The 26,027-nt window shown below is 40.1% G+C and overlaps 1 protein-coding gene across 5 annotated transcripts in view; it reads right to left on the minus strand.

Moving 5' to 3' along the window:
* Positions 1–19,326: 19,326 nt before the first annotated feature.
* The window catches only part of cfap77 (cilia and flagella associated protein 77), a 177,883-nt gene continuing 171,182 nt past the window's right edge, over positions 19,327–26,027 (minus strand). For all 5 annotated transcript variants that reach the window (XM_048613676.1, XM_048613674.1, XM_048613673.1 and 2 more), the window contains one exon: positions 19,327–19,736. In XM_048613676.1, the coding sequence (XP_048469633.1) occupies positions 19,614–19,736 (123 nt within the window). In that variant the 3' untranslated portion in view covers positions 19,327–19,613. The remainder of the gene's footprint in view (positions 19,737–26,027) is intronic.

Raw genomic sequence — 26,027 nt, forward strand, 5'->3', positions numbered from 1 at the left:
TCTCTCTTTGGGCTGTATCCTTTATTCTATTGTTTACTCTCTACCCCACCACCCTCCCTATCTTCTGCATATAAACCAACACTTTCCTAGCTGTCATTAGTTCTAAGGAACCCGAAAATTTAACTCTAATTTTTTCTTCACAGATGCTGCTAGACCTGCTAATCTCTTCAAGCAACTTTTGTTTTTACTCCGAGAACATGCCCCGTGCGGTTATATGAAGATCAATAGGCCAATCAAACTGAAAGTAAGTGGAACAGACAACAATAATTCTTTTTTCAAAAATCTGTAATCCCTCCAAGGCACAGATCCATATCTTAAATCAATTCATTTTGCCACTGGATGTAAGCAAATGAATGTGTGTATCAAACAGAATACAAACCAATAAAAAGCCAGCAAATTTCAAAAAGAAAAAGTTACAGATTCAAGGCAAAGAAGCTGGAGGCACATCTGCAACAGGCAGCGGTTCTGTGAAAACTCAGGGATAGAACATGAAAGCTAGATAAAGAAGTTTGAGCTGAATGCCTCCAATTACATAGAACATCGAACATAGAACATTACAGCGCAGTACAGGCCCTTCGATGTTGCGCCGACCTGTGAAACCAATTAGCAGTTAAGGGGCTTGATATATTTACTGTATTGTGTAGAATTAGAAATTTTAATATTTCTTATTCTCAACTACATGCCTTATTTCCAAAATCAAGTGCATTATTTATTATGATGACTGGATGAATCACAATACCTTATTTTGAAATGCAGTGAAAAATTGCATTGCATTTATTTTTCAATTATAACATCATTAACATTATTGTCTGTAATACCTACAGAAAGCACTGTGATCGGAAATTACAATGTTAGGTGCCTGTTATTTAACAAATACTGAGCTTATTGGTACTGGATGATGGGGGCTTTCTTCTAATGATAAATCTTGTTGAAAGAAGTTAACAGTGACTTTGTCTGTTGTATGAAGAAGATACTTAGGAAACTTGGAAAACTGAGAACGAACTAAGAGAAGGTCAATATCATTGAACACAAGGACTGATACAAATGGAAAGATAAAATCAAACCAAATACATTCACCTGGAATGCAGTAGGTGCTTTTGTAAAAATGTTTCCAGCTCTTGTGTCGATCCCAAGCGAGCTAGCTCAGAGATGAATGCCCTACAATGAAGCATCAAAGAGGACACATCTTTGTTTTGCATAGCCAAGCAACGATTATTGGAGGAATACCTAGCCATTCAACTGATTGGTTATAGCTTTAAAAAGCATTTAAACATCGTTTATGATTGTAGAAGTTACAATGTATCTCTTGTGATAGAGCTTTGCTCTGGAAAGGTCCAACATAGCCATCAATGTTCTTAATTCCAAATGTACCAAATAAATAATTTTGATCCTTACAAATCACATTAGAGATACTTATAAGCAGTGAGGTGAACATTTTATCATGGGCCCAGGTGGATCATTATCATCAGAAATAATTAAATAACTATTGGCCATTTCATGTGTGGTCTCTATCAGTCCAGCGAAGGGCCACTGGCTAGATTGCTCAATGCCTGGCAAAATTGGGTGGACTGTGTAACGTACTGTCCAGCCCATGTCTTTTTAAGGAAATAATCCTCATCTTTCATATTTAAGTTTCTTCTTGTCTGTTTCAGAAAGCAAACTGATATACATTTACAGATTTATCTGATAATAGCATTAGGCAGGCTTCTGGTAAGCATGGCTCCTCCACCATTCAATCTTCAATTGTCAATTATCCCAATTTCCAGGAGAAACATAGACAGCTGACAGTGCAGAAGAAAGCTATGAGCCTGATTCTTTAGAACCAAAACAGTGAATGTTGAAAATGTTAGAAAATCTTGTACATTTTATCTCTGAAAGGAAATTGAGACAGGACTTGCTGAACATGAATGATATTCTAACCAGAAAAGAAGAGTTTAAAGTATAATTACATCATGGCTGGAAGACTGTAGGTGGAGAATGACAAAGCAAACTCAGAACTGATTTTAGGAAACATTTCTTTGCAGAGAGTGATTAATAGCTGAAATGGTGAGGACGTGATAAATGGATGAATAACTTCTCGAGTCAGTCAAGGCAGAACATTCAAAATTATTTCAACTATATCTCTGAGTATATGGAAGCAGTTACAGAGTTAGAAATTATACATTTTGCTTGGACTGATGATCAGTCTTACTTTATTTGAGCATTAAAGTCATTATAAACCCTAAGGGTCTCATTAGGAATAGCACCTCAGGAACAGTAATAAACATAATGTTCACTGAAATGATAATGTTGCTATATTCGTTTAGTTGGAGCGGTATTAGAATAGTTATCACGACTTATATGGCCTAACAATTCATATCTGCTTGTGAGAATTCATTGGCATGCCTGTAATATTTTACAATTAAATCTGTAGGCGATAGGATAATGATGTATGTCTTTTCTTGTGCTATAACAAATTTATGACTCTATGATTTGTAATATATCATGCAAATTATGTCAGTTATTTTCTAAGTTATCATAACTTCACCATCTATTTTTACAATCATAATTATTAATTATTAATTATTTCAGAAGCTAAATATTTTAACTCTATTAAGTACGTAGGCATTTGTCAATGGTAGCTAATTACCTGCTTGATGTGTTTCCAGTAGTTCTTTTTGTTTATTTGAAACATGCTGCTGAAATAAGCTCCAGCAGATGTTACATTTTAAGTTCAATAAAATGTCAAGCAGATGCTCTGAGTGAGGTTGGCACCGATAGCTTTGAAAAGCACTTTACTGCCCAATCATTGATGTCTTTATTGTTTTATTTTGTGTAGCAACAATTTGCAGGTTACAAGTTTTATAAATGAAAGAAAGATTATTCCCATTTGACATAAAATTATTAATCACAAGATGGATTAATGCTGAATAGCAGAAACATTTAAGTCAGTTTATACATGTTTAACATTTTACATGAAGGAAAGAGAGGTCCTTTGTCACATAATTTTGTGGAAGTGCACTGGGTAAATAAAACAGAACACACCAAGAGGTAAATACTTTCCAACGCCAAGAGCATTGCATTCTCCTTTAAAATGATCTCTAACTATTGAAAATTACTTCCCAACTTTTCAATTTTTCTAGTTGTGGTAGTGGGTTCACTACTTTATGATTAGATCCAGTTTAACTCCATGAACACGTTTGGTATTAAATAAAATCAGGGATGATCCATGAACTAACTCAATACACAGAATTTTTCCTAGGGTGGAGGTAGCTATTATGAGGGGGCATAGTTTTAAAGTGAGTGGAGGTATATATAGGGGAGACGTCAGAGGTAGGTTCTTTACTCAGAGAGTGGTCGGGGCGTGGAATGCATTGCCGGAGAGGGTAGTGGAGTTGGCCTCATTAGAGGCATTTAAGCGGCTGTCAGATAGGCATATGGATGATAGTATAAGGTAGGGGTGGAGGTTATATAGACCTTAGGTTTAGGGTAAAAGTTCGGCACAACATTGTGGGCCAAAGGGCCTGTACCATGCTGTACTGTTCTATGTTCTATATTCTATACCCATCTTTGCTCAAAAGCTTTTAATATCTTTAATTAAAAATATTTTATGAAACTTAGATTTAATATTAACAAAAGATTAATAAATAAATCAATTTGTTAGAACATCAATTCCCTTCAACTATATCTATATATATAAAATGGAAATAATTCAGTTTGTAAATAGATAGGTTCATAGAAATTAGGAGCGTGAGTAAGCAATTCCACCCTTTTAGCTTGCTCCATCACTTAACATGATCATGGTTGACTTTACCCTCACCTTAAATTCATTTTCCTGCCTGCTGTCCATAGCCCTTTGTCCTGTGTTTCATCAGAAACATATCTTTCTTGAATCTGTTGATTGATTTTGCCTTGGGCAGTGTGTTCCACAGATTCACAACCTTCTGAGAGAAGCAAATTTCTTCTCATCTTAGTTTTGAACCGACTGTCTCTCACTCTATAACTATGATCTCTTGTTCGAGACTGTCCCACAAGGGGGATCATCTGTTCAATGTCCACCTTTTCAATCTCCTTTTATATACCTCAGTCAGATCCCCTCTCATTCTTCTGAACTCCAGCAAGTACAAGCCTAAGCAATTCAACTGCTCCTCATATGATAGCCCTTTCATCCCTGGAATCAACCTGGTGAACCACCGCTGAACTTCCTCCCGTGCTACCACATCTTCTTCAGGTAAGGAGACCAAAACTGGACACAATACTCCAGGTGTGGTCTCACCAATACCTGGTATAATTGTAACAAAAATTCTTTACTTTTATAATCCTTTTCTTTATATGTTTAACTTTTATAAGATATTACATATACTGGTGAGAAGACAAATGGGAAACCCAATTCCCATCCCTTCTGTTTGTAGTAAGTGTGATTTATTTTTGGAAAGATGGATGTGTTCATTTAGAACCCCCCATTGGTGTATGGGTAGTAATAGACTTTTGTGAGTTTAAATGAAGAGGATTATTTATTCACACACCCATCCTAGACGAATTGAATAGTGCATCAGTTACATGACTCTTCTAGAACAATGCAATTAAAGAAAGTTGTGTATTTCAATAAATACTAAAACCAATTAACTGTTCATGTGTTTTTGAGCATCTACAACAGCACCTTTCTCACTCTTGACTTATATTTCAGATCAGATCAAATATTTGGGTGTTGGACATCTGGATTGACTGCAGGGTATTTTTGAAGAGATGACTGTTTAACAGGTAATTTTAAAAAAACTCTTGATTCCCATTGACTACAGTTTTACCAGGATTTTTTTTGATGCCACACTCAGTTAAATGAAGCCTTGATGTCAAGAGCAGACACTCTCACCTCACCTCTGGAGTTCAGCTTTTTTGTCCATGTTTGCACTAGGACTGTAATAAGCTCAGGAGTTGAGTGGTCCTGTCAGAACCCAAACTGGGTGTCAGTGAGCAGATTATTTCTTTGCAAGTACACTGGTCAATAGCACCATCAACAATCAATTCCATTTCTCTGCTGTGATTGAAAGTAGATTAATTGGGCAATAATTGTCAAATTGGGTTTATCCTGCTTTTTGCTGACACCTGAACAACTTTCCACAAATGCCAATGTTATAGCTGTACTAAAATAGCTTGGCTAAGGGTGTGGCTAGTTCAGAAACATAAATCATCAGCAATTCAAAATTTTGTAGAAATGTTGTCAGGGCCCATTGTCTTTGCAATATCCAGTACCTTTAGGTGTTTCTTGATGTCACATGGAAGGGAGTGAGTTAAAATTGTTGAAGACTGGCACCTGCAACTGTAGGAACCTTACAACATTTAAAATGCATCTGGATGGGTACATGTATAGGAAGTATTTAGAGGGATATGGGCCAAATACTGGCAAATGGCACTAGATCAGTTTAAGATATCTGGTTGGCAAGGACAAGTTGGACCGAAGGGTCTATTTCCATGCTGTATAACTCCATGGTTCAGGAGGAGGACAAGATAGCATTTCTGGCAACAGTTGGATGCAAATATTTCAGTTTTGTTTACACTGATATGTTGGTGTCCCCCATCATCTTGGATGGGGATATTTGTGGAGCTTCCACGTCTTGCTGGTTTTTAAATTGTCTACCACCATTCACAACAGGATGTGGCAGGACATCAGAGCTCAGTCTGATTTGTTAGTTGTGGGATTCGTTAATCCCGTCTACCTCCTTTTTCCACTGTTTGACATGTAAGAAGTCCTGTATTGCAGCATGGAGGCAGGCACTCATAGCTACTGTATCAGGATATCTAAATACTTTACAAGTGAACTTGTAACTTTTACATCTGACTGTTCTACAAAAGATTTTTAAGCCTGTCAGTTCTTGAAAGGCCAAGGTTGCACAGCCCCTGGGGGAGGCGATGACCTAATGGTTTTATCACTGGACTGTTAATCCAGAGACTCAGATAATGTTCTGGGACCTGAGTTCAAATCCCACCACAGCAGATGGTGGAATTTGAATTCAATAATAAAAGAAATCTGGAATTAAGAAGCTAATGATGACCATGAATGCCACCCGAAGGTTGCAGGAACAGCAACTCATATTCTGCTTGGGAACCCTGCAGCCCAATGGTATCAATGTGGATTTCACAAGTTTCAAAATCTCCCCTCCCCCTACCGCATCCCAAAACCAGTCCAGCTCGTCCCCGCCTCCCTAACCTGTTCTTCCTCCCACCTATACCCTCCTCCCACCTCAAGCCGCACCCCCATCTCCTACTGACTAACCTCATCCCGCCCCCTTGACCTGTCCGTCCTCCCTGGACTGACCTATCCCCTCCCTAACTCCCCACCTACACTCGCCTTTACTGGCCCCATCCCCGCCTCTTCGACCTGTTTGTTTCCTCTCCACCTATCCCCTCCTCTATCCATCTTCTAACCGCCTCCCACTCTCTCCCTATTTATTTCAGAACCCCCTTCCCCTCCCCCTTTTCTGATGAAGGGTCTAGGCCCGAAACGTCAGCCTTTCTGCTCCTATGATGCTGCTTGGCCTGCTGTGTTCATCCAGCTCTGCACCTTGTTGTCTTGTTTTGGAAAAATCCATCTGGTTCACTAATGTCCTTTAAGGAAGGAAACTGCCATCCTTACCTGTTCTGCCTCCAGACCCACAGCAATGTGGTTGACTCTTAACTGCCCTCTGGGCAATTAGGGATGGGCAATAAATGCTACCTAGCCAGCGACTCCCTCATCCCGTGAATGAATAAAAAAAGGCCCTCCTCTACAGCTAGTGTCTCCTTGATAATATTTTCCAGATGGCCCAGGACTGGGATAAAAGACTTTGGTCTCAGGGAACTAGTTTCAATCACATTACTAATATCCATTGATGCAGAATATGAGGTATAAAAGAACAAAAGAGAAGAACAGCACAGGAACAGGCCCTTCAGCCCTCCAAGACTGTACCAATCATTATGCCCTGACTAAACTAAAAAACAAACTTTCTGCCCTTATTCAGTCTGTATCTCTCCATTCCCTCCCTATTCATGTAATCATCCAGATGCCTCTTAAATATAGCCAACGTACTCACTTCTACTACCTCCTCTGGCAGTGCTTTAAAAACTGCTTTAAAAAACGTCCCTCCCACATCTCCCTTAAACTTTCCCCACTCACCTTAAACCTCTGCCCCTTCGTAAATGAAACTGGGAAAAGCCTCTCAGTATCCACCTTATCTATGCCTCTCATAATTTAGTAGACTGCTATCAGGTCTCCTCTCAGCCGCCGTCTTTCCAGTGAAAACAATCCTAGTCTTTTTAACCTTTTCTCACAGCCAGTGCCCTCAAGACCAGGCAACATCCTGGTGAACCTTCTCTGTACTCGCTCCAAAGCTTCCATGTCATTCTGGTAGTGTAGTGACCAAAACTGCACACAATACTCCAAATGTGGCCTAACAAGGGTTTTATATAAAGAACAAAGAACAAAGAAAATTACACTACAGGAACAGGCCCTTCGGCCCTCCGGCCCTCCAAGCCTGTACTGACATGCTGCCCGTCACAACTAAAACCCCCTATCCTTCCGGGGACTGTATCCCTCTATTCCCATCCTATTCATATATTTCTCAAGACGCCCTTTAAAAGTCACTATTGTATCTGCTTCCACTACCGCCCCCGGCAGCGAGTTCCAGGCACCCACCACCCTCTGTGTAAAAAACTTGCCTCGTACATCACCTTTAAACCTTGCCCCTCACACCTTAAACCCATGGCCCCCTAGTAACCAACACATCCACCCTAGAAAAAAGTTTCTGACTGTCCACTCTGTTCATGCCCTTCATAATCTTGTAGACCTCTATCAGGTTGCCCCTCAACCTCCGTCATTCCAGTGAGAACAACCCAAGTTTCTCCAACCTCTCCTCATAGCTAAGCCCTCTATACCAGGAAACAACCTAATAAATCTTTTCTGTACTCTCTCCAAAGCCACCACATCCTTGTGGTAGTGTGGCGACCAGAATAGGACACAATATTCCAAATGCGGCCTAACGAAGGTTCTATAAACCTGCAACATTACCTGCCAATTTTTAAACTCTATGCCGTTGCTGATGAAGGCAAGCATGCCATATGCCTTGTTGACTACCTTTTCCACCTGTGATGCCACTTTCAGTGACCTGTGTATCTGTACCCCCAGATCCCTCTGCCTATCAGTACTCTTAAGGGTTCTGCCATTTACTGTATATTTTCCATCTGGATTAGACCTTCCAAAATGCATCACCTCACATTTTTCCAGATTAAACTCCATCTGCCATCTCTCTGCCCAAGTCACCAACTGATCTATATCTAGCTGTATCCTCATCGCTATCCGCAATTCCACCAATCTTTGTGTCATCAGCAAACTTATTAATCAGACCAGTCACATTTTCCTCCAAATCATTTATACATATTACTAATAGCAAAGGTCCCAACACTGATCCTTGAGGAACGCCACTAGTCACAGCCCTCTATTCAGAAATGCACCCTTCCACTGCTACCCTTCTAAGACTGAGCCAGTTTTTTTTATCCATCTTGCAAGCTCACCTCTGACCCCGTGCAACTTAACCTTCTGTATCAGCCTGCCATGAGGGACCTTCTCAAAGGCCTTACTGAAGTCCATGTAGACAACATCTACTGCCCTACCTTCATCAATCATCTTCGTCACTTCCTCAAAAACCTCAAACAAGTTAGTGAGACACGACCTCCCCTTCACAAAACCTTGTTGCCTCTCGCTAATATGCCCACTTATAGCTGCAACATGGTTTGCTAACTCTTGTACTCCACGCCCCAGCCAATGAAGGCAAGCATGCCATATGCCTTCTTAATAACCTTGGCTACCTTTGTTGCCACTTTTAGGGAACTGTGGACCTGCACACCCAGATCCCTCTGAATGTTAATGTTCCTAAGGGTTCTGCCATTTACAGTATAATTCACACCTAAATTTGATCCTCCAAAATGCATTACTTCGCATTTGTCCGGATTAAACTCCATCTGGCATTTCTGTGCCCAAATCACCAATATATCCTGTTGTATCCTTTCCTAAGGCACAATCAGCAACTCAACCAATTTTCATGTCATCTGCAAACTTACTAATCAGACCACCCACATTTACCTCCACATCATTTATATATACTACAAGCAACAGAGGACCTTAGACTGATCCCTGTGGAACACCACTAGTTACCAGTCTCCATTCTGCAAAAACATCCTTCCACCACTACTCTCTGTTTTCTATGACCAAGCTAGTTTTGTATCCATCTAGCCAGCCCACCTCAAATCCCATGTGATATTAGTTTTTGCACCAATCTGCCATGTGGGACTTTATCAAAGGCCTTACAAAAGTCCATATAAACTACATCTGCAGCCCTTCCCTCATCAATTATCTTTGTCACGTCTTCAAAAAAGTTCAATCAGGTTGGTGAGACACGACCTTTCCCGTAGAAAACCATGCTGCCTGTCACTAACTAGTCCATTTTCTTCCAAATGTGCATATATATTATCCCTCAGTATCTTCTCCAAGAGCTTCCCCACCACAGACATCAGGCTCATTGGCCTATAATTTCCTGGATTATCCCTGCTTCCATTCCTGCTTCCTTTCTTAAACAAAGGAACAACATTGGCTAATCTCCAGTTCTCTGGAATTTCAACTGTGGTCGAAGAGGATGTGAAGATATCTATTAATGAACCATCTATTTCTTCCCTTACTTCTCACAGTAACCTGGGATAGATCACATCTAGTCCTGGGGACATGTCTACCTTTTAATACAATTTAGAATACCACAAGTTCCTCCTTCAATATATTGACATTCTCTAGAGCACTCACACACTCATCCCTGACCTCCACGTCAGTCATGTCCTTTCCCTCAGTGAAAACCAATACAAAGTACTTATTAAGGATCTCTCCCACTTCCTATGGCTCCATGCATAAGTTCCCTCCTTTGTCCTTGAGAGGGCCTACTCTTTCCCTTGCTACCCTCTTTCTTCTAATACATGCATAAAAAACCTTGGGATTCTCCAAGACCCTGTTTGTTAAAGACATTTCATGGCCCCTTTTAGCCTTCCTAATTCTGTGTTTAAGTTCCTTCCTACTTTCTCTATACTCCTCATGGGCTTTGTCAGTTTGTAGCTGCCTAGACCTGTCATATTCTTTCTTTTTCCTTTTGACTAAGCTTACAATTTCCCTTGTCATCCATGGTTCCTGAATCCTGCCATACCTATCCTTTAGTTTTGCAGGGACATACATGTCCTGCAATTTAATCCCACATGCCAGATTTAGATTTGTCCTCAAATAACTGCTTCCAGGTAGACAAGGATATTTCAGTATCAGAAGATTAGTTTCAGTCTCATGGTCAAAGGATATTATCTAACAAAAAGTAAATGCTGCTTTTTCATACTTTGATGTTGAAGTTGCAAAGATCACCTGAACATTTAGCAGCTATCTCAATAGTTCATCAGTCTCCATTTAAAAAAGAAAATACAGTTTTAAAACGTGTAGTATCATCATGCCTCTACTGACATGGCAAAGATATAACATGATTACAAAGTACTTGGGATTATTTCAAAGAATGCAACTAAATTCTGGATTAATATTTCAAGGGCCATTCTAGAGAATGTGTGTTCAAAGCCCACTATGATCACTTAAGAATATTAATTTAGTTCAAAACAATATGTCCCAATTTAAAAGAAGTATGCAATTCAAATCTAGTTCCAGAGAAAGTAAACATAAAACTGTTGGAATGTGTAAATATTCTACTGATTCACTAATGTAGGAAACATGCTTTGCTTACCTGGTATAAGATTTGGTCAATGGTAACAGATTACAGAGGAGTTACAATTGGCTTAGTTTAAAGGTTTAAAGTAGTTGAGAAGTCATATTTCAAATAGAAGTGACTGGATTGAGAGTGACACTGGTTCTGTGCACAGTTTATTGCTTAACTTTTCAGGCAAGGATGGGGAACCTACAAAGTGTAGGGAAGGAACCATTAGAAATTGAATCCAGGACAGAAGATTTCCTTCTTACAACATTTATTTAAGGTCTGCTATGGTATATGAAAACTCGTCAAGCAACCATACATTATAGCACAATTAAATTGCATTATTTTTAATTCACTTTATCATTAAAGTATGTCTTAAATGTGTTGTGTTATGTTCTTTTAGTACAGCGGAAAGCAGATGTTAAATTCAGGTCACCATTGATTTTCACTGTTAGTAACAGTACTAAAATAGTTCTTTCCCAATGAACCTGTTTCCCACTGGAGGAGATTAAAGACCTGGCCAATTAAAAAAGGTGGAAAATGACCTGAAAAAAATCAGCACATTTTGCATTTTCATAAAAGTTTGCAAATTGCAGATTGTCTAACTCCTCAAGATGACAACATTCCCCAGCTTCATCATCTCTTGAAGTCTCAATGATCTTATATGTTGTTTATCAGAATGATTTCCTTTAGGGAAGCTCAGTGATAGTTTCTGAACTCTCCTCTGCTTCTTTGGCCAGACTTTCAAAAGTCAAACACACAACACATCAAAAAGCTTTGGAAAGGCAGGGCTCCATGGGTGTAGGGGTGAGATTTCTCCCCAACACTTGCCTCTGGATGATAGTGAAAAGATTTCTGTGCATGCAGGATCATTTAGAGAGTGGGCAGATTTCTGTATAGCAGAGTACAGCCAAAAAGGTTTCATTTTGAGGCTCTGCCAGCAGTAAATCAAGTGCAAGTTTAAGGGGAGGGGAGGAGAAGAGACACTAATGCTGTGCAAGAAGATGCAGTGCTGACAGAAATCTCCATATGGTTTCACATAAAGAGTAGAAAACTGCTTGGCAGGATATTTGAATTATTTTGAATAAATTGTTGGGACATCAGGATGTTTAATGGACAAACTGAGAAAGTCCTAGCCAAATTTGGATGTCTGATGACAATGTGGCACTGTTCCCTACATTAGGACAATTGCCAACTGCTACTACAGGCAGGGTACTAATCCCGACATGTTAGAGAGTTGTAGGTGCATTGTCAGAATGTGCTGAAGGTGCACTTTATCCTGGGTATGATTGGATGACTATTATTGGTTTCAAATTTGAATCCCTTTAAAATTATGAAATTGGTTTTAGGGTTGTCATTGCAAATTACCACTGTGATCTATGCTATAAGAGTATGGATGTGAGCAATGAAAGGGGTATAAGATTGGGTGAACATTTGGCATAGGTTAATAATAAATGTGCACCAGATCCCATAACAATTCTTTGTGGAATGAATATATGGGAGACAGAAACATTGGACATGGTTACAATTAACAATTTCTTTGAGATCTTCCTCCATATCCATTCCTGGGTTGATTTGAATAAAGTGCACAATATTGACTCTGGTTACCAATCTGTTCCAGGTGACACTCTTGCACTGATTTCATAACCTCTACCTGAAGCATCAAATCTCCATCACTGACCTGAAGATCCTCTTTCCTGTTACAATACTGGCTGCTGAGTAGGAATCATCATCTTTCCCTTTCCCCAAACCTCAAAGTGAAGAAAAAGGCTGCACAACCTATGTTCTGAAAATATTTTCAGCCTCTTTAAAGGCGTACAATGGCTCCATGTGTTATTTACCTAAAAGCAACTGTATCTCTTTAAACATCACCAATATACTAAGCCAGCAGCCTGTCCCAAACCCCTCCAGCACACCCAGATCAGATCTCCAACACTGAAAGCCTACTCTAATAAGTCATCCATTTTCTTAGATACTGTTTCAACATTTGTGTTTTGTTCCCCTGTTTGAATGTGAACAGTCTTGATGTGAATTTACTTACAGCAGATAGTCAATTCCTGCAAATGCTCGTGTTTTTTTTGCTAAAAGCAGTGGGAAACTGGATAACACTATGTATTTTGATGAAGAATTGTGGATATTGAATCATCCACTTATTTCTTCATGCCACATTTTAAACCTGCTCAAGATGGTATATCCATTGAAAGTAATTGTTTGGACTGTGAATGTACTGACAGGAAAATACTGTTTATCATATGTTGATAGGAAGTACAAAGACTGTTATGAATGTAATATTTTGTTAATAGGGCCCCAAGGAAATTTGCAGTGAGTTAGTAATAAAGGAATAAATTTTCATCTTCAGCAATCATGGCAGAGAACTCTGCAGACTGGAAGCACATTGAGGTGCATTGAGCATGAGGAGTTATTCAGTGATTAGAACTAGGTGGGCTTCATTAACTATGAGGTTCTTGATTGGGGTTGTTAACCTGGGCCAATCAGGAAAGTCTTTTCTGTCCAATATAACCGAGAGATTAGAATCTCCTCAGAAAGAATATATATATAAAACCAGGATATTAGAATGTGCTCAGTTGAGCACTGACTTCCGAGCTGGCTGGGTTACAGTCAGTGTCCTGTGGTGGAAGAAGTTTCAATGAAATATATAAACAGGAGATTAGAATCTCCTCAGTTGAGGACTGACACCGAGCTGGCTGGGCCACAGCCAATGTACTGTGCAGCAGTAAAGAGAGGGTGATTTGGTGATGGGATACCAGCCTCTGTGCAGTTATTTCAGTGGTGACGGTTGAAAACAAGATGTGCCTTAAGAACATTCGCTTGCAACTGTCATCTTGGAGTTGGGGTAAGCATTTCTGACATCATGCTTCTATTTGGGAAGCTTGACCCTGCTGTCGAAGACTGGGCCCACTATGTCGAAAGAATGCGATACTATTTTTGGGCAAATGACATTGGGATGGATGAAAAGCAACAAGTAATCCTTGTGACTGCTTGGGGACCCACAGCATTTTTGGTTATAAGGGGCTTAAATTTCCCAGAGGCAACAGACACGAAAACCTGCGAAGAGTTGACAGAATTGGTTAAGGAATATTATGACCCCAAACCTCCTCTAATCCTGAGATACTGTCGGTTTTATTTGGCTGCCAGAGAACCAGGGAAATTGTATTGGGATTTCTGACGAGGTTACAGCGACTGGCAGAGGCATGTGATTTTGAGATAACCCTGAATGAGATACTTAGAGATTGTTTGGTATGTGGGATTAATGATGTAACCGTGCAGAAATGCTTACTAGTTGAAGCCCAACTGGACTTAAAACAGGCACTGCAACTGGCGTTGTCATTAGAAAATGTGACAAGTGGAGCATGGTAACTACAGGACACCCCATTGGAAGTGGGCATCTTTACCTGTCCAACTGAGCTTGGGGAACACCACTTGAGGTTATGTGCTTGCAGAGCCTTATGCAGGGCATATCCTGAGCAGAGGGACCCTAAGCCAACCCACAGCAGAATCCCACAACAAAACTGAGCCTTGACCAAGTGGCTAAAAGGATCTTCGGGATCTGGGCCTGCAAACCACTGTAATTGCTGCCGGTTCATGGACTCAAGACAGCAAAGGAGTCTTACAAGGCCTGACTTGAGTAGGAAAACTCAGAGGCCGGTACCTGGGAGAGTGCACAGCCTGGAAAATCTCCCTACATATGGGTTGAAACAATTAAATTGCGTAGTGACATCCAAATCTGAGCCAATTAAAATTAATGTTTGGTTAAATTCTCACCCAGTTCCAAGGAGGTTAATACCAGCGCAGCCATATCTGTGGTTTTAGAACCTGTCTTAAACAAGGTTTGCTTGGGACTCCAACCTTTAAGCTTGTGCAAGACCTCAGCCAGACTGAGAACATATATTGGGGAACTATTGCAAATTAAGGGTATGACTTCGGTTCCGGTCTCCTATGAGAAGCGGTTGGTACAGTTACCATTGATGGTAGTAAAAGTCTAGGGCCCAAGGCTATTGGGGCAGAATTGGTTGAGAAAGGCTCACCTTGATTGGCTCAACATTTTTCAATTGGAAAATGGCTGTCTCAGTTAAGTCCTGTGAAATACACAGGACTTTTTAAAGAAAGGCTTGTGACTATCAAAGGGGCCAAAGCCACTTTACATGTTGAACAGGATGCAGTTCTGAGATTTTGCAAGGATTGCCCAGTGCCATTTACCTGTGGGCAAAAGTAGAGGTGGAAATCAGAAGGCTAGAGAGTAAAGAAATGATCAAACCAGTGCAATTGGCAGAATGGGCAGCACTGGTCGTACTGATTGTGAAATCTGACAGCTCGGTCGTCTTTGTGGGGATTTCAAGCAAAAGGTAAACAGTTTCTCACAGCTGGATAAATACCCAATCCCTCACTTAGAGGTCTTGTACGTAAAATTGGCCGGGGGGAGCTATCCTTAATGAAGTTGTACATGAGCCATGCCCACCTGCAATTGTTACTGGATGAGGAGTCCCAGAAATACGCTACAATTAATACCCATAAGGGTTTATATCAATATACAAGACTGCCATTTGGGGTATCAGCAGCCTGTGCCCTTTACCAGCAGACCATGGAGAACATTTTACAAGGGCTAGCCCAGATTACCAATTATGTGGATGATGTGCTAATAACAGGGAAAACCAATAAGGAGCACATGGAGAACTTAGACATAGTGCTTAAACGTTTCTCCCAGGTGGGCGTACGCCTTAGAAGGGAAAATGTGTGTCCAAGGCACCCCAAGTCCAGGTTACAGAATTGACAAAACCGGGTTACACCATGATCAAAGGAGCCTGGCTCCCATGTCTGTACCGGATCTTAGGTCTTTCCTTGGGTCAGTGAATTATTACGGAAAATTCATACATAAACTGGCCTCCATCTTGTCACCATTATACCTGCTATTAAAAAAGGGTCGGTCTTGGAAATGGTTGCGAAGCCAAGAAGAAGCCTTTAGGGAAGTGAAAAAGCAGCTATCGTTCATCGAAGGTCTTGGCCCATTATAATTTGAAGCGAGAAGTAGTGCTGACATGCGATGTGTGCCCGTACAGTATTGGGATAGTGTTGGTTCACCAGTGGCCAAATGGAGATTTACTCCTGATAGCCAATGCTTCCTAGCCTTTGGCTGATGCCAAATGTAAGTATGCCCAGATAGAGAAGGAAGGTTGGGCAGTCATCTTTGGTGTGAGGAAGTTCCAGTAGTCCCTTTGTCATAATAACAGATCACAAACTCCTACTAGGGCTACTAAAGGAAGACAAGGCAGTGCCGCCCAAAGCTTCTGGTAGAATTCAGTGCTGGGCCCTTATTCTCAGCACATACATATACAAGTTAGAACACCGTCCAGGAAGCCAATTGGCTAATACGGATGTCTTGAGCCACCTCCCACTGGTAGATACTCCAACGTGGTGCCACCCTGGAAGAATCTGTTTTGGTTTTGGACTTCCTATACATCCTTCCAGTCACTGCTGACAATATCCAACTGTGGATACAAAAAGATCCTGTCCTGGCAAAACTAGAACAGCTGATGGTAATGGAGGAAACAGCAGGGCGATTACAACCAGGAGTGAAACCTTTTTGGACCCAGCAAGACCAGATCACCATCGATGATGGCATATTACTGTGGGCAGCAAGGGTGATTGTCCCAAGTAAAGTTTGCTGCCAATACTGGCCGAACTCCACCAGGGTGATCCAGGGGTTTCCAAGATGAAGATGCTAGCGAGAAGCTATGTCTGGTAGCTAGGGTTGGATGCCAACATAACTTTGTTGGTGGGGCAGTGCCCAGAGGACAAAACACGGACAAAAATTGCCACCAGCAGCACCCCCACATTCTTGGGAATAGCCGGGTAAACCCGGGACTCGGTTGCATGTTAACTCCTTTCATGGGGTCAATGCTTCCAGTCATTGTGGAAACTCATTCAAAGTGGTTGGACATGCATAAGGTTCGTTCAGCAAACTCAGGGATGATGATTGAGAAGCTGCGAGCATCATTCGTGATACACAGACTCCCGGAAGTACTGGTCACGGACAATGGGGTGTCATTTACCAGCAGGGAATTCAAATATTTCCTAAAGTCCAATGGCATTCGGCACTTAAGGACAGCTCCATACCATCCATTGTCCAATGGGTTAACAGAAAGAGCAGTCCAAACATTGAAGGCAGGCTTAAAGAAGCAACCTACAGCATCAACTGAGACCAAACTGTTCCAGTTCCTGTTCGATTATAGGACCACCCCATACAACGGGGATAGCTCCAGTGGAGTTGCTGATGGGGACAGGACTCTGTACCTGATATTCCCAGACCCGGGGGTGAGTGTGAAACAGCAGCAGGAACGCCAATGCCGGTCACATACTGCCTCTGCGCGGAAGAGACAATTTAATACAGGGGATCAATTTTGGTGCCAGAACCATGGAAATGGCCCTATAATGGGTACGAGGTGAGGTTGACGCAAGGTTGGGTGCCATGACTTACAAAGTTTGGGTAGGTGATACAGTCCTGAACAAACACGTGGATCACTTGAAAGCTGTTACCTTGCAAACGGGGCAGGAGCAAAACATACCTGGTCCCTCAGAACAGCCAGCAGGTCCGGGAGAAACTGAAGGTGCTCCCCCTCTGTCTAGTGTTCAGGAAACCTCAGAGTGTGAAATCAATGCAGCCTTGATACTGTTTTCACCAGATGAAGAAGAGGAGATTTTTCCGAGATGTTCTGGATGCAAGAGATGGGCCAGGGTCTGGTACGCCTGTGTCAGAGTCCGGGTTGGAGGAACTGTTCCGGGGCAAAAGCGTCATAAGAAGCTACAAGTGAAAGACCAGGCCTACATCCCTGGGCTGGAGGGGAATATCGTGATTGGAACCAGGTGGGCATCATTAACAATGTGGTTCTTGATTGGCCCAGGTTAACAACCTCAATCAGGAAAGCTTTGGCTGACCAATGAAATGAGGAGATTAGACTCTCTTCAGTTGTGGACTGCGCCAGTGTACACTATTAAATAAAGGGTGAATTGGTGACGGGACACTGGCCTCTGTGCAGTTAGTTCAAGTTACCTCATAGCATCTGGAGCTGTTTCTAGGCAATGTATAAACGAATGAAAGTTCCAAATTGGGGAAAGATTTTGCATTCTAAGGAATGCTTGTTTCTAAATTTTAACCTGATAGACAGCCCACAGAATAGTGACTAATAGCTTAGTGTAATACAAAACTAAAAGGGATATGTTAGTGGAACAGTGATTTTGTAATATTAGGATACTAATTTGCTAGATTTGTTAAACATTGTACATGAATATTAATCAAACAAATGGAAACACTCCATTTTAACTAACTTTTGGCAATGGGTAATGCAGCTAGCACAATACTTTTACAATCATTTTCCAGGATTTCAACCATTGTGTAGGAGTGCTTAGGTCATTGGACTGCACCCTGTAGGCTAATGCCTAAAGATCATAAGGATTTATAAGCTTGCAAATGTGTTTCACCTTCTGGCATTGCCCTTTGAAGGGTCCTACATAGCTATAACTTGCAGACTCATTTCTCACAAATCGATGCATTGTCTCCACAAGCCAAGTGTCCTTGCTGCAGAATTACAATGATACTTGCTGGTACGTCCAAAGGGCAGCATTACAGTGCAGAGATGTGCCATGATGGTTTGGAGAAGCTGGCCAACGTCGAATGTGAGGTGCTCTTGGAAGCTGTCATGGAGTGAGCCCTAAAATGTTGGTACTGGGTATCCAAAGTGGCGGTCTAGAGGAACAAGTGGTGAGCTGAAGTTGGCAGGTAGCCTCCCTGACATTCTTGTTAGGAATTCTCTTTGCCTAGTTTTTGAGCAGTGGGCAGTAGGATCAGAACCTGTTTATTATTGAGGCGAGATTCTGTGTTTATGGGTGGCAAGGAGCAATAATCCCCATTAATTGGCATCTTGTAGATCCCTAGTGACAAGCTCAACATCAGGAAATGTTAGAAAATGCAACTAGTTGTTCCTGACTTTGAGAAAGGCCTCACTCAACATCTCACACAGTTCTCCCAGATTTCTTGCCATAGCCAAAGTTGTTTGAGACCTGATAAGGTTCTGCTCCAAGTGTTTTTCACAATCACTGAACATCTCAAAGTGCTTTACAGCCAATGATGTACTTTTGAAATGTAATCAGTGTTCTAATGTAAAACAGCAGTATAGAAATCTGAGCTCCAATAACTGTCTCATATCACAATTGCACTGGATCATTCAGCAAACTGTTTGGGGGACCATATTTGATGAGTGCCTAATATGTTTCATTTGATTTTAGCATGTAAACGTGGACACAATCTAGGAATCTAGGAATGTGGAGAAAGTGTGCACTTCTTCACTTGCACTTAACAAGTAGACAGAATTACCCCATTCCACTTGAAATGCCAAGCTAAGGTACCTTAAGTTCAGCTTTGTCTTTACGATTATTAATGTACCCAATGTCCCTCTCACTTTTACCCTTGACCTGTCATGTGGGAACAGAGTTTACATAAGTTCTGAGTAATATCATGCTACAGAATAATGTTTCTTTTAATTGATAAACTTAGGAGACCTTATCTGGTAGTTTTCATTAGGTTGTCTTGGACATTGATGTATAGTAGATGACGATTTATTTTCTCTAAACAGAGAGATGAAAATAACAATTTCCTACATACAGAACATTAAACTGAAGTAAGTTTTCTTCCTGAATCTAGTGTTGCATCTTGAAACGCAACAGATGTAATCAAAAAGGCTAAAAGATTAATTTAATTCCAGTTATGTATTAAAATCGCTACATATTTCAAACATTTGAAAATATGCACAATTACAATCCCTCTATTTAATTTGTAAGTTAAGGAAAACTAATAATTTAGGTTCCGATTTATTCAAAGGCATAGACACCATGTCCATGGGGGCCACTCCTTGCAGCCGAATCCAACCAGTTAGCATCGAAAGCTGCACGGCGAGCTTCCATGCTCCGGAAGGTATCTAGGTGAGGTCCAATCTGCACAGAAAAAGCAAAGGAAATGTCAGAGGCAATGGTCCATTTGGACAATATTTTAAAAACAATAGTGCTTGAAGCATTATCTCCAACCTCAAACCTGAAGAATATTGTCCGTAATCTGTGCCTTAATCGAACTATTAGAGCAAAGATGTATTGACAGCATGAATTGCAAGTTAATCTATTTATGTTTAGTTATTCTTAAATTTACAAAAAAAACTTTAGATTTAAAATAAATGATAAGCAGTATTAATTCAGCTAATGCTAGTAGAATTTTACTGTTTGCCCTCGAACAAAAGTGCCCTTTAACTAAGTATGTGTCAAAAATCAGGCTTGACTCTTCCTTCTTAAGAGGAAAGGTTTTGATGGCATTTCTTTTTAACTGTTTTCCTTTACACCATATTTTAAAGTCATAAATAGAGAGATTTTATCAAATTTTCAATTTTGACATATCTTCATAAGAAATGAAAACAAAATATTAGTTCCATGGAATGGTAGCTTTTTTGTCAAAAATAATGATTTATGAAAACGACAAGAAAGCCCATCAAAAAATTTAATTTGGTTGAAATGGTTTGTCTGTATATCTTTGAAAGAACTAGACGACACAGAAAAAAAACAATATTTCCAGAGAAGATAGGAATCCAGCACACCAAGTTGGAAGAAGCTTTAGATAGGTACATCCATCGAGTGGCTAAGTAGGACAAGATCAAACAGACAGGCTGGAAGTAGAGTGGAGGAGAACGGCTCATTTGAGCATAACAGATCAGTAAAAATGACTGGGCCCAGGATGTTATACTGGCCGATAATTGCAGTGACATCTTAGGGCTCAATAGGGAGGTGATGGCCTAGTGGTATTATCACTGGACTATTAATCCAGAGATCCAGATAATGTTCTGGGGACCCAGGTTTGAATCCTGCCATGGCAGATGATGGAATTTGAATTCAATAAATATCTGGAATTAAGAGTCTAATGATGGCCGTAAATCCATTGTCAATTGTTGGGAAAAACCCATCTGGTTCATTAATGTCCTTTAGGGAAGGTAGCTGCCATCCTTACCTGGTCTGGCCTACACGTGACTCTGGACTCCCAGCAATGTGGTTGACTCTTAACTGCCCTCTGGACAATAAATGCTGCTTAGGCAGCAATGCCCTCATCTCATGAATTAATTTTTAAAAAATGACTGATCTCTGAAAGTGCTAGTATCTTCTTTTATATCAGCTTTTGGAAATTTTTCCACTTCAGCCTCATTGACCTTTTTTTTATGAGGATTCCTTGATGTCATACTTTTAAAGCTGCCTGGACCCAAAGGCCATCTACTCTCAACTCTCGTCTGTGGTTCTCCTCTTGGAATCATAATTGAATTAACACTAATGAGGTGTGTAAAAAGTGGTTCTGATAGACTTGGACTGTGCTACATTAATGGCAGCTGATGGTACTATTAAATGCACCACCAACATTGATGTTGACAGGCCATAAATAGCAAGATTAGATTAATCATTTTTTTTTATGTGTGGATAGGATGTACTTGGACATTTTCTACCCATGCAGGTATCAAAGTCATAAATGTGCTGTACTGTTTTGATTGGGAGGTGACCAATCCTGTTACACAGGGTATTGCCATGATCCACAGCGTCATTATGAGTGTTATGTTCAACGTCTTCAGCTGTTTCTGAATGTTATAAGGAATGAAGTGAATTAGCTGGATATTAAACAACATGAGCATGTGGTTACTTTCGTAACCAAAGAGAAATGTCGATTTGATAACATCGGCTTTTGATGCTTGCAAAACCTTCAACCCTGTTTCCCACATTTACATGTTGGAGTTCACCATGGTTCAAGAAGGGGAACGCTTCCCCCTCCTCCTTTCACGTTGTTCACCCCAGATTATTTTGAATTTTAATAACATAACAACATCAAATTTCCAAGAATGTACAGCACAGAAACAGGCCATTCAACCCAAATAGTCCATGCTGGTGTATATGTTTCATTTCAGCCTCCTCCATGTTACGATATTGGTAATTACGAATTGCCAAATTTTAATTTCCATCATCTGAGTGTTATGCCTGAGAATTTCACACACTGAAATGATTTTTTAAAAGAAACACAGACCTAAAGTGGCTGCAATGTTAACCTGATCACATATTGAGACAAGCTTAGTAAGACCCATGTGGAATGAACAAAACCATTGGCAGTGGAACTTTTATGTAAACACATAATAACCAGGCAACTGAATTACTGTCAAGAAATTCACATCTTTTATTTTAATCCATCCTAGGGTGATAATTTCACATATTGGGAGATGAAAAGCTCAGCAACCAGATAGTCATTTTAGAAACAGATTGAACTACACTCAGAAATACAAGCTCAACAATATTTCAATAGCTACTTTTGAGCAGCAGAGATAAGAAAAATGAATTTGTAAGCAAACACTTACAAGAAGAAGAAAACTGTCTCTCACTACTTCTCTCCCTGTTTATTTCTTTCATTGTTTTGGAAAACAACACACAGTGAAAAAGCAAAGTGGAGAAACAACTATTCAGTGAGAATGCAAAGGTATCTACAAACGTCTGCACTGCTGAGGATACCAGTCAGCAATCAAACAACAGTAGTCTTATGTTAAAACACATCAAGGACTGTAAGGACTCTTAAACTCTGAAAATTTTACTCTCCCTGTCCATACCAGACACTCTCTTTTAAACTTATTATCCTTGTTTGTCTGTGTGTTTGATGTTGCATTTTTATTATCTTTGAGGTTAGGTAATAAAATTCCTTTTTCTTTCACTCAGAAAGACATTTGTTATTGGCTCCATCATTTCTAGCAAACTCTGTTTTAATTGAAGTATGATAACTGCACGCTAAAAAGAAACAAAAATATTTGTTGTGACTGACCGAGAGAGAGTTAAAAAGAGAAGTGATTTCCCCCTCCACACCTTGCCATAACATTCTAATTTATTTCATCTCATCCCATCTGCACATGCTATCGACATGATATACTCATCTAGCTTCCCCTTAGAGTCATATCTATAATTCACATTGTAACCATTCTGGGTAAAACAAAAACTTGATTTCTTCATTGGATATATTAGCAACCATATAACATTTATGATCCTAACTTATGGACACCCCTATAAGTTTAACCTACCAAATTCCTTCATAATTTAAGACCTCCACTGAGTCACATTTCAGCTAGTTTTCTTTTTGAAAGCAAAGAGTCTCAGCCAGCACAGTCTGTTCTGATAGTTAAACTGATTATTATAGTTACTTAATAGAATATGGATGTCTCTGACAAGACCCGCATTTATCACCTATCCCAAAGTGACCCTCGAGTAGGTGATGGTAAATTGCCTTCTCGAGCCTCAGTAGTCTTTGCGGTGATAGTGCTCCCACAGTCCAGTTAAGTCTTACAGTAACTGTGTATAATAATTGATTATAAATAACTGGCACAACAGAAACTCAGATTCTGGTTTCAATAGACACAGATCGGAATATTTGCAGAACCAAGTACAGAGAGGGAGCTTAACTCTTCAGTCCTCAGTAATTTTTTTAAAATTTAGAAACCTCTGAAACACCTGAATACATTTAATTTCTCATTCTGTGGATTAGTTTTGTGCCAATTTCCCATTTATTGCTTGGAAATCCAATTCAAAAATGAGTGAAATTAGATTGCAAAGGGGCCACAAACCAGTGTGTGCTCTGACAATTTAAAAACTCATAAACTAACCCCAATATTATAAACAAAATCTTATGGAAATCTTAGGAGGTTTATTATTCACAGTACAAAATTTTAGTACTTTTCCTTCCAGGCATGAACAAAATAATCACATTTACACCAACAGAAGGATGACCCAAGGAGCTTTATTTCCAATGCTGAACTTTTGAAATTTAACCACTGCTGTAATTTTTGAAAGCTATAGAGAGATAATTTGAGAGGAATGGAGAATTTCTCAGATTAAATGCTCACTGTAAAAACTTGGGCAAGGTGTTGAGATCCTCCAAACTGACCTCACCTGTAACTTTCAGGCCTTTTATGTGACACCACTGAAATCATGTCACTGTGACAATGTCACTAACCTATAGCTCTCAAAGTATGCTTTCTGCACCACAGGTAGTCCATCCGGATCCTCCAGGTGGTCAGAAAGCTGGTCCAAAATGCAAGTCCCTGATGTACATTGCACAGGATTAGGCCATATGAGACATCAGGCCAGACTATCAAGTTTACGCTCCCGCTTGAAAACATACTACCAGACCAGTTCTCATTTGCACAGCATAAGTTGTCATAAACAAAAATCATGTAGTTTTATTAGCAGGATTTATGTTACTATTGATTTTGTTTAATTATTATAGATGTAAGACATGAATTAATTTTGAAGATTATTGTGATAATTTAACACAATAGAATCTTTTGATATGTTCTTTGGTAGTATTAATGTTTGTAATAAGAAATTTCTATACTTTTGTTTCTGCCACAAATGAATAATTTACATTTTGTACCTAAGATTCCATACTATTTTATTACATTTACTAGCAAGCATTTGATGACTTTTTTTGCAGTGGCAAGTTAAAGCAGTTGTGCAGCACCAGGGTGGGGTGGTCTGCAAGATCTCTTGCCCACCTAAACAGCTCGCAGCCAAAACGATCTAAGAACCAATGTCTATGGGCATTCAGGTTATTGTAGAAAAAGTTCTAATCGCTTAAATAGTCAAGAGAAGAACATTACACCTTGTTCAATCCCACTAATTGTACTCCTTTGTTTTGTTTCCTCACCACATGAAAAGTGAATGAGAGTGTTGTCACAGGCTAGTGATATCTAGTGCAGCCGTGATACAGGAAAACAAACAAAAGGGAGGTCGGACTGAAAAATTATCAGGAACTCTCAAGAGCTGTTGACAACTTGTTAAAAATAATCACACTCACAAAACCTATTATAGTTAGAGTCTTGTTCAGCAAGTGGTCCAGGTTTGTGTCAGGAAGTGTCACAGATAAAGAGCCACTCTTATCACCAGTATTCCCTGCTGTGTCCGCCATCTGCCACAATGTGTTGGTAGTTTTATAATATATCCAGGAAGAAACTAAAACTACTGAGTTCAATTTCTTAGATGGACTACAACAGGATATAACTCTTTCTTTCCTTCCCTCTATCCCTGTCCTGCATACACCCCTACCCCCAAGCTCCTTGCCTCATGAAAAAGCAGCTTTTGGACAAACATTTTCTAAACAAAAACTGACAGGAAGATTGCAACAGTTACTTTTTTGATATAGAAATGCTCTGCAAAAATATGCACAAGGAGCCTAGATGCAAATTACTTAGAAACACATCACTCTACTACTTGACAGAATATAATGAGAATCACTAAATCTTTTATAAGGTCAACACTCCTCTTCCCAAGCAGCTGTCAAACAAAGAAATTCAGCAAAACCAAACTTCCATCGCCTCATTAAACTCAGCAGCCACGGACGACATGTTCCGCCATCAATACAAGTTGTTTTGTGTCAGTAATTTGCAGTAAAAGTCTGATCGAGGGCCTGTGGAGACTGGGGAATCGTTAGCGCTCCAGGAGCGGCTCTGCTCCTAATTGGAAGCATTGGGCATTATCAACTGAGGATTTTCCTGGATCCCTGACAGCTACCGGTGCTGGAATGATTGCCCACTTGTCAGTGTAAAAGACCATTAAAAACAAACAATTTTTCTTTAATTGGAGGCTTGCGCTCGGAGCCCAGGTGAGAAGCCTCATCACTTTCTTTGGGCCTATTGATGATTATGGCTTACTTCAAAATCTGTCTGACAAAATTGAAAGGTTTTTCTTCTCACACTGGAAAGTGTTTTCAATATGACTACAAAAAGCTTGGCAGGTGATTTATATTTTTTTCCTCCAGCCTGCAAGGCCTTGATTAACTATCTGTATGTTCATACCACAAGTAGAACTGTTAGGCTTCAAAACTGATCAGCATTACTGAGGTGAGCAAACCAAATCCAAACTGTTTGACTCCAAATGAAATCTTTGCTGCCTTCAGGAGCCAAATGGACCACTACAGAATTGACCCTAAGCTGAAAAGAGGATACTTGGATCCAAATCCTCTCAAATTGGAGCAAAAATTGCTGATCAAGCTTGTGCTGTTTGACACCTCTTGCATTCCTTATGAATCAGATTGCAAAGAATGAAGAACTGTGACTGAAATGGTGAAGTTCTTAATTATAAAGGAAAAATGATTTGGGGTGAAAATGAAATGGTATTAGTTCATATTGAGTGTTGAGTTGGTGGGCACTTTTTTATCTTCAGCCAGTTTATCAAGCA

This window comes from Rhincodon typus, chromosome 28 (genome assembly GCF_021869965.1).
Source record: "Rhincodon typus isolate 14 chromosome 28, sRhiTyp1.1, whole genome shotgun sequence".
Taxonomy (NCBI): domain Eukaryota; kingdom Metazoa; phylum Chordata; class Chondrichthyes; order Orectolobiformes; family Rhincodontidae; genus Rhincodon; species Rhincodon typus.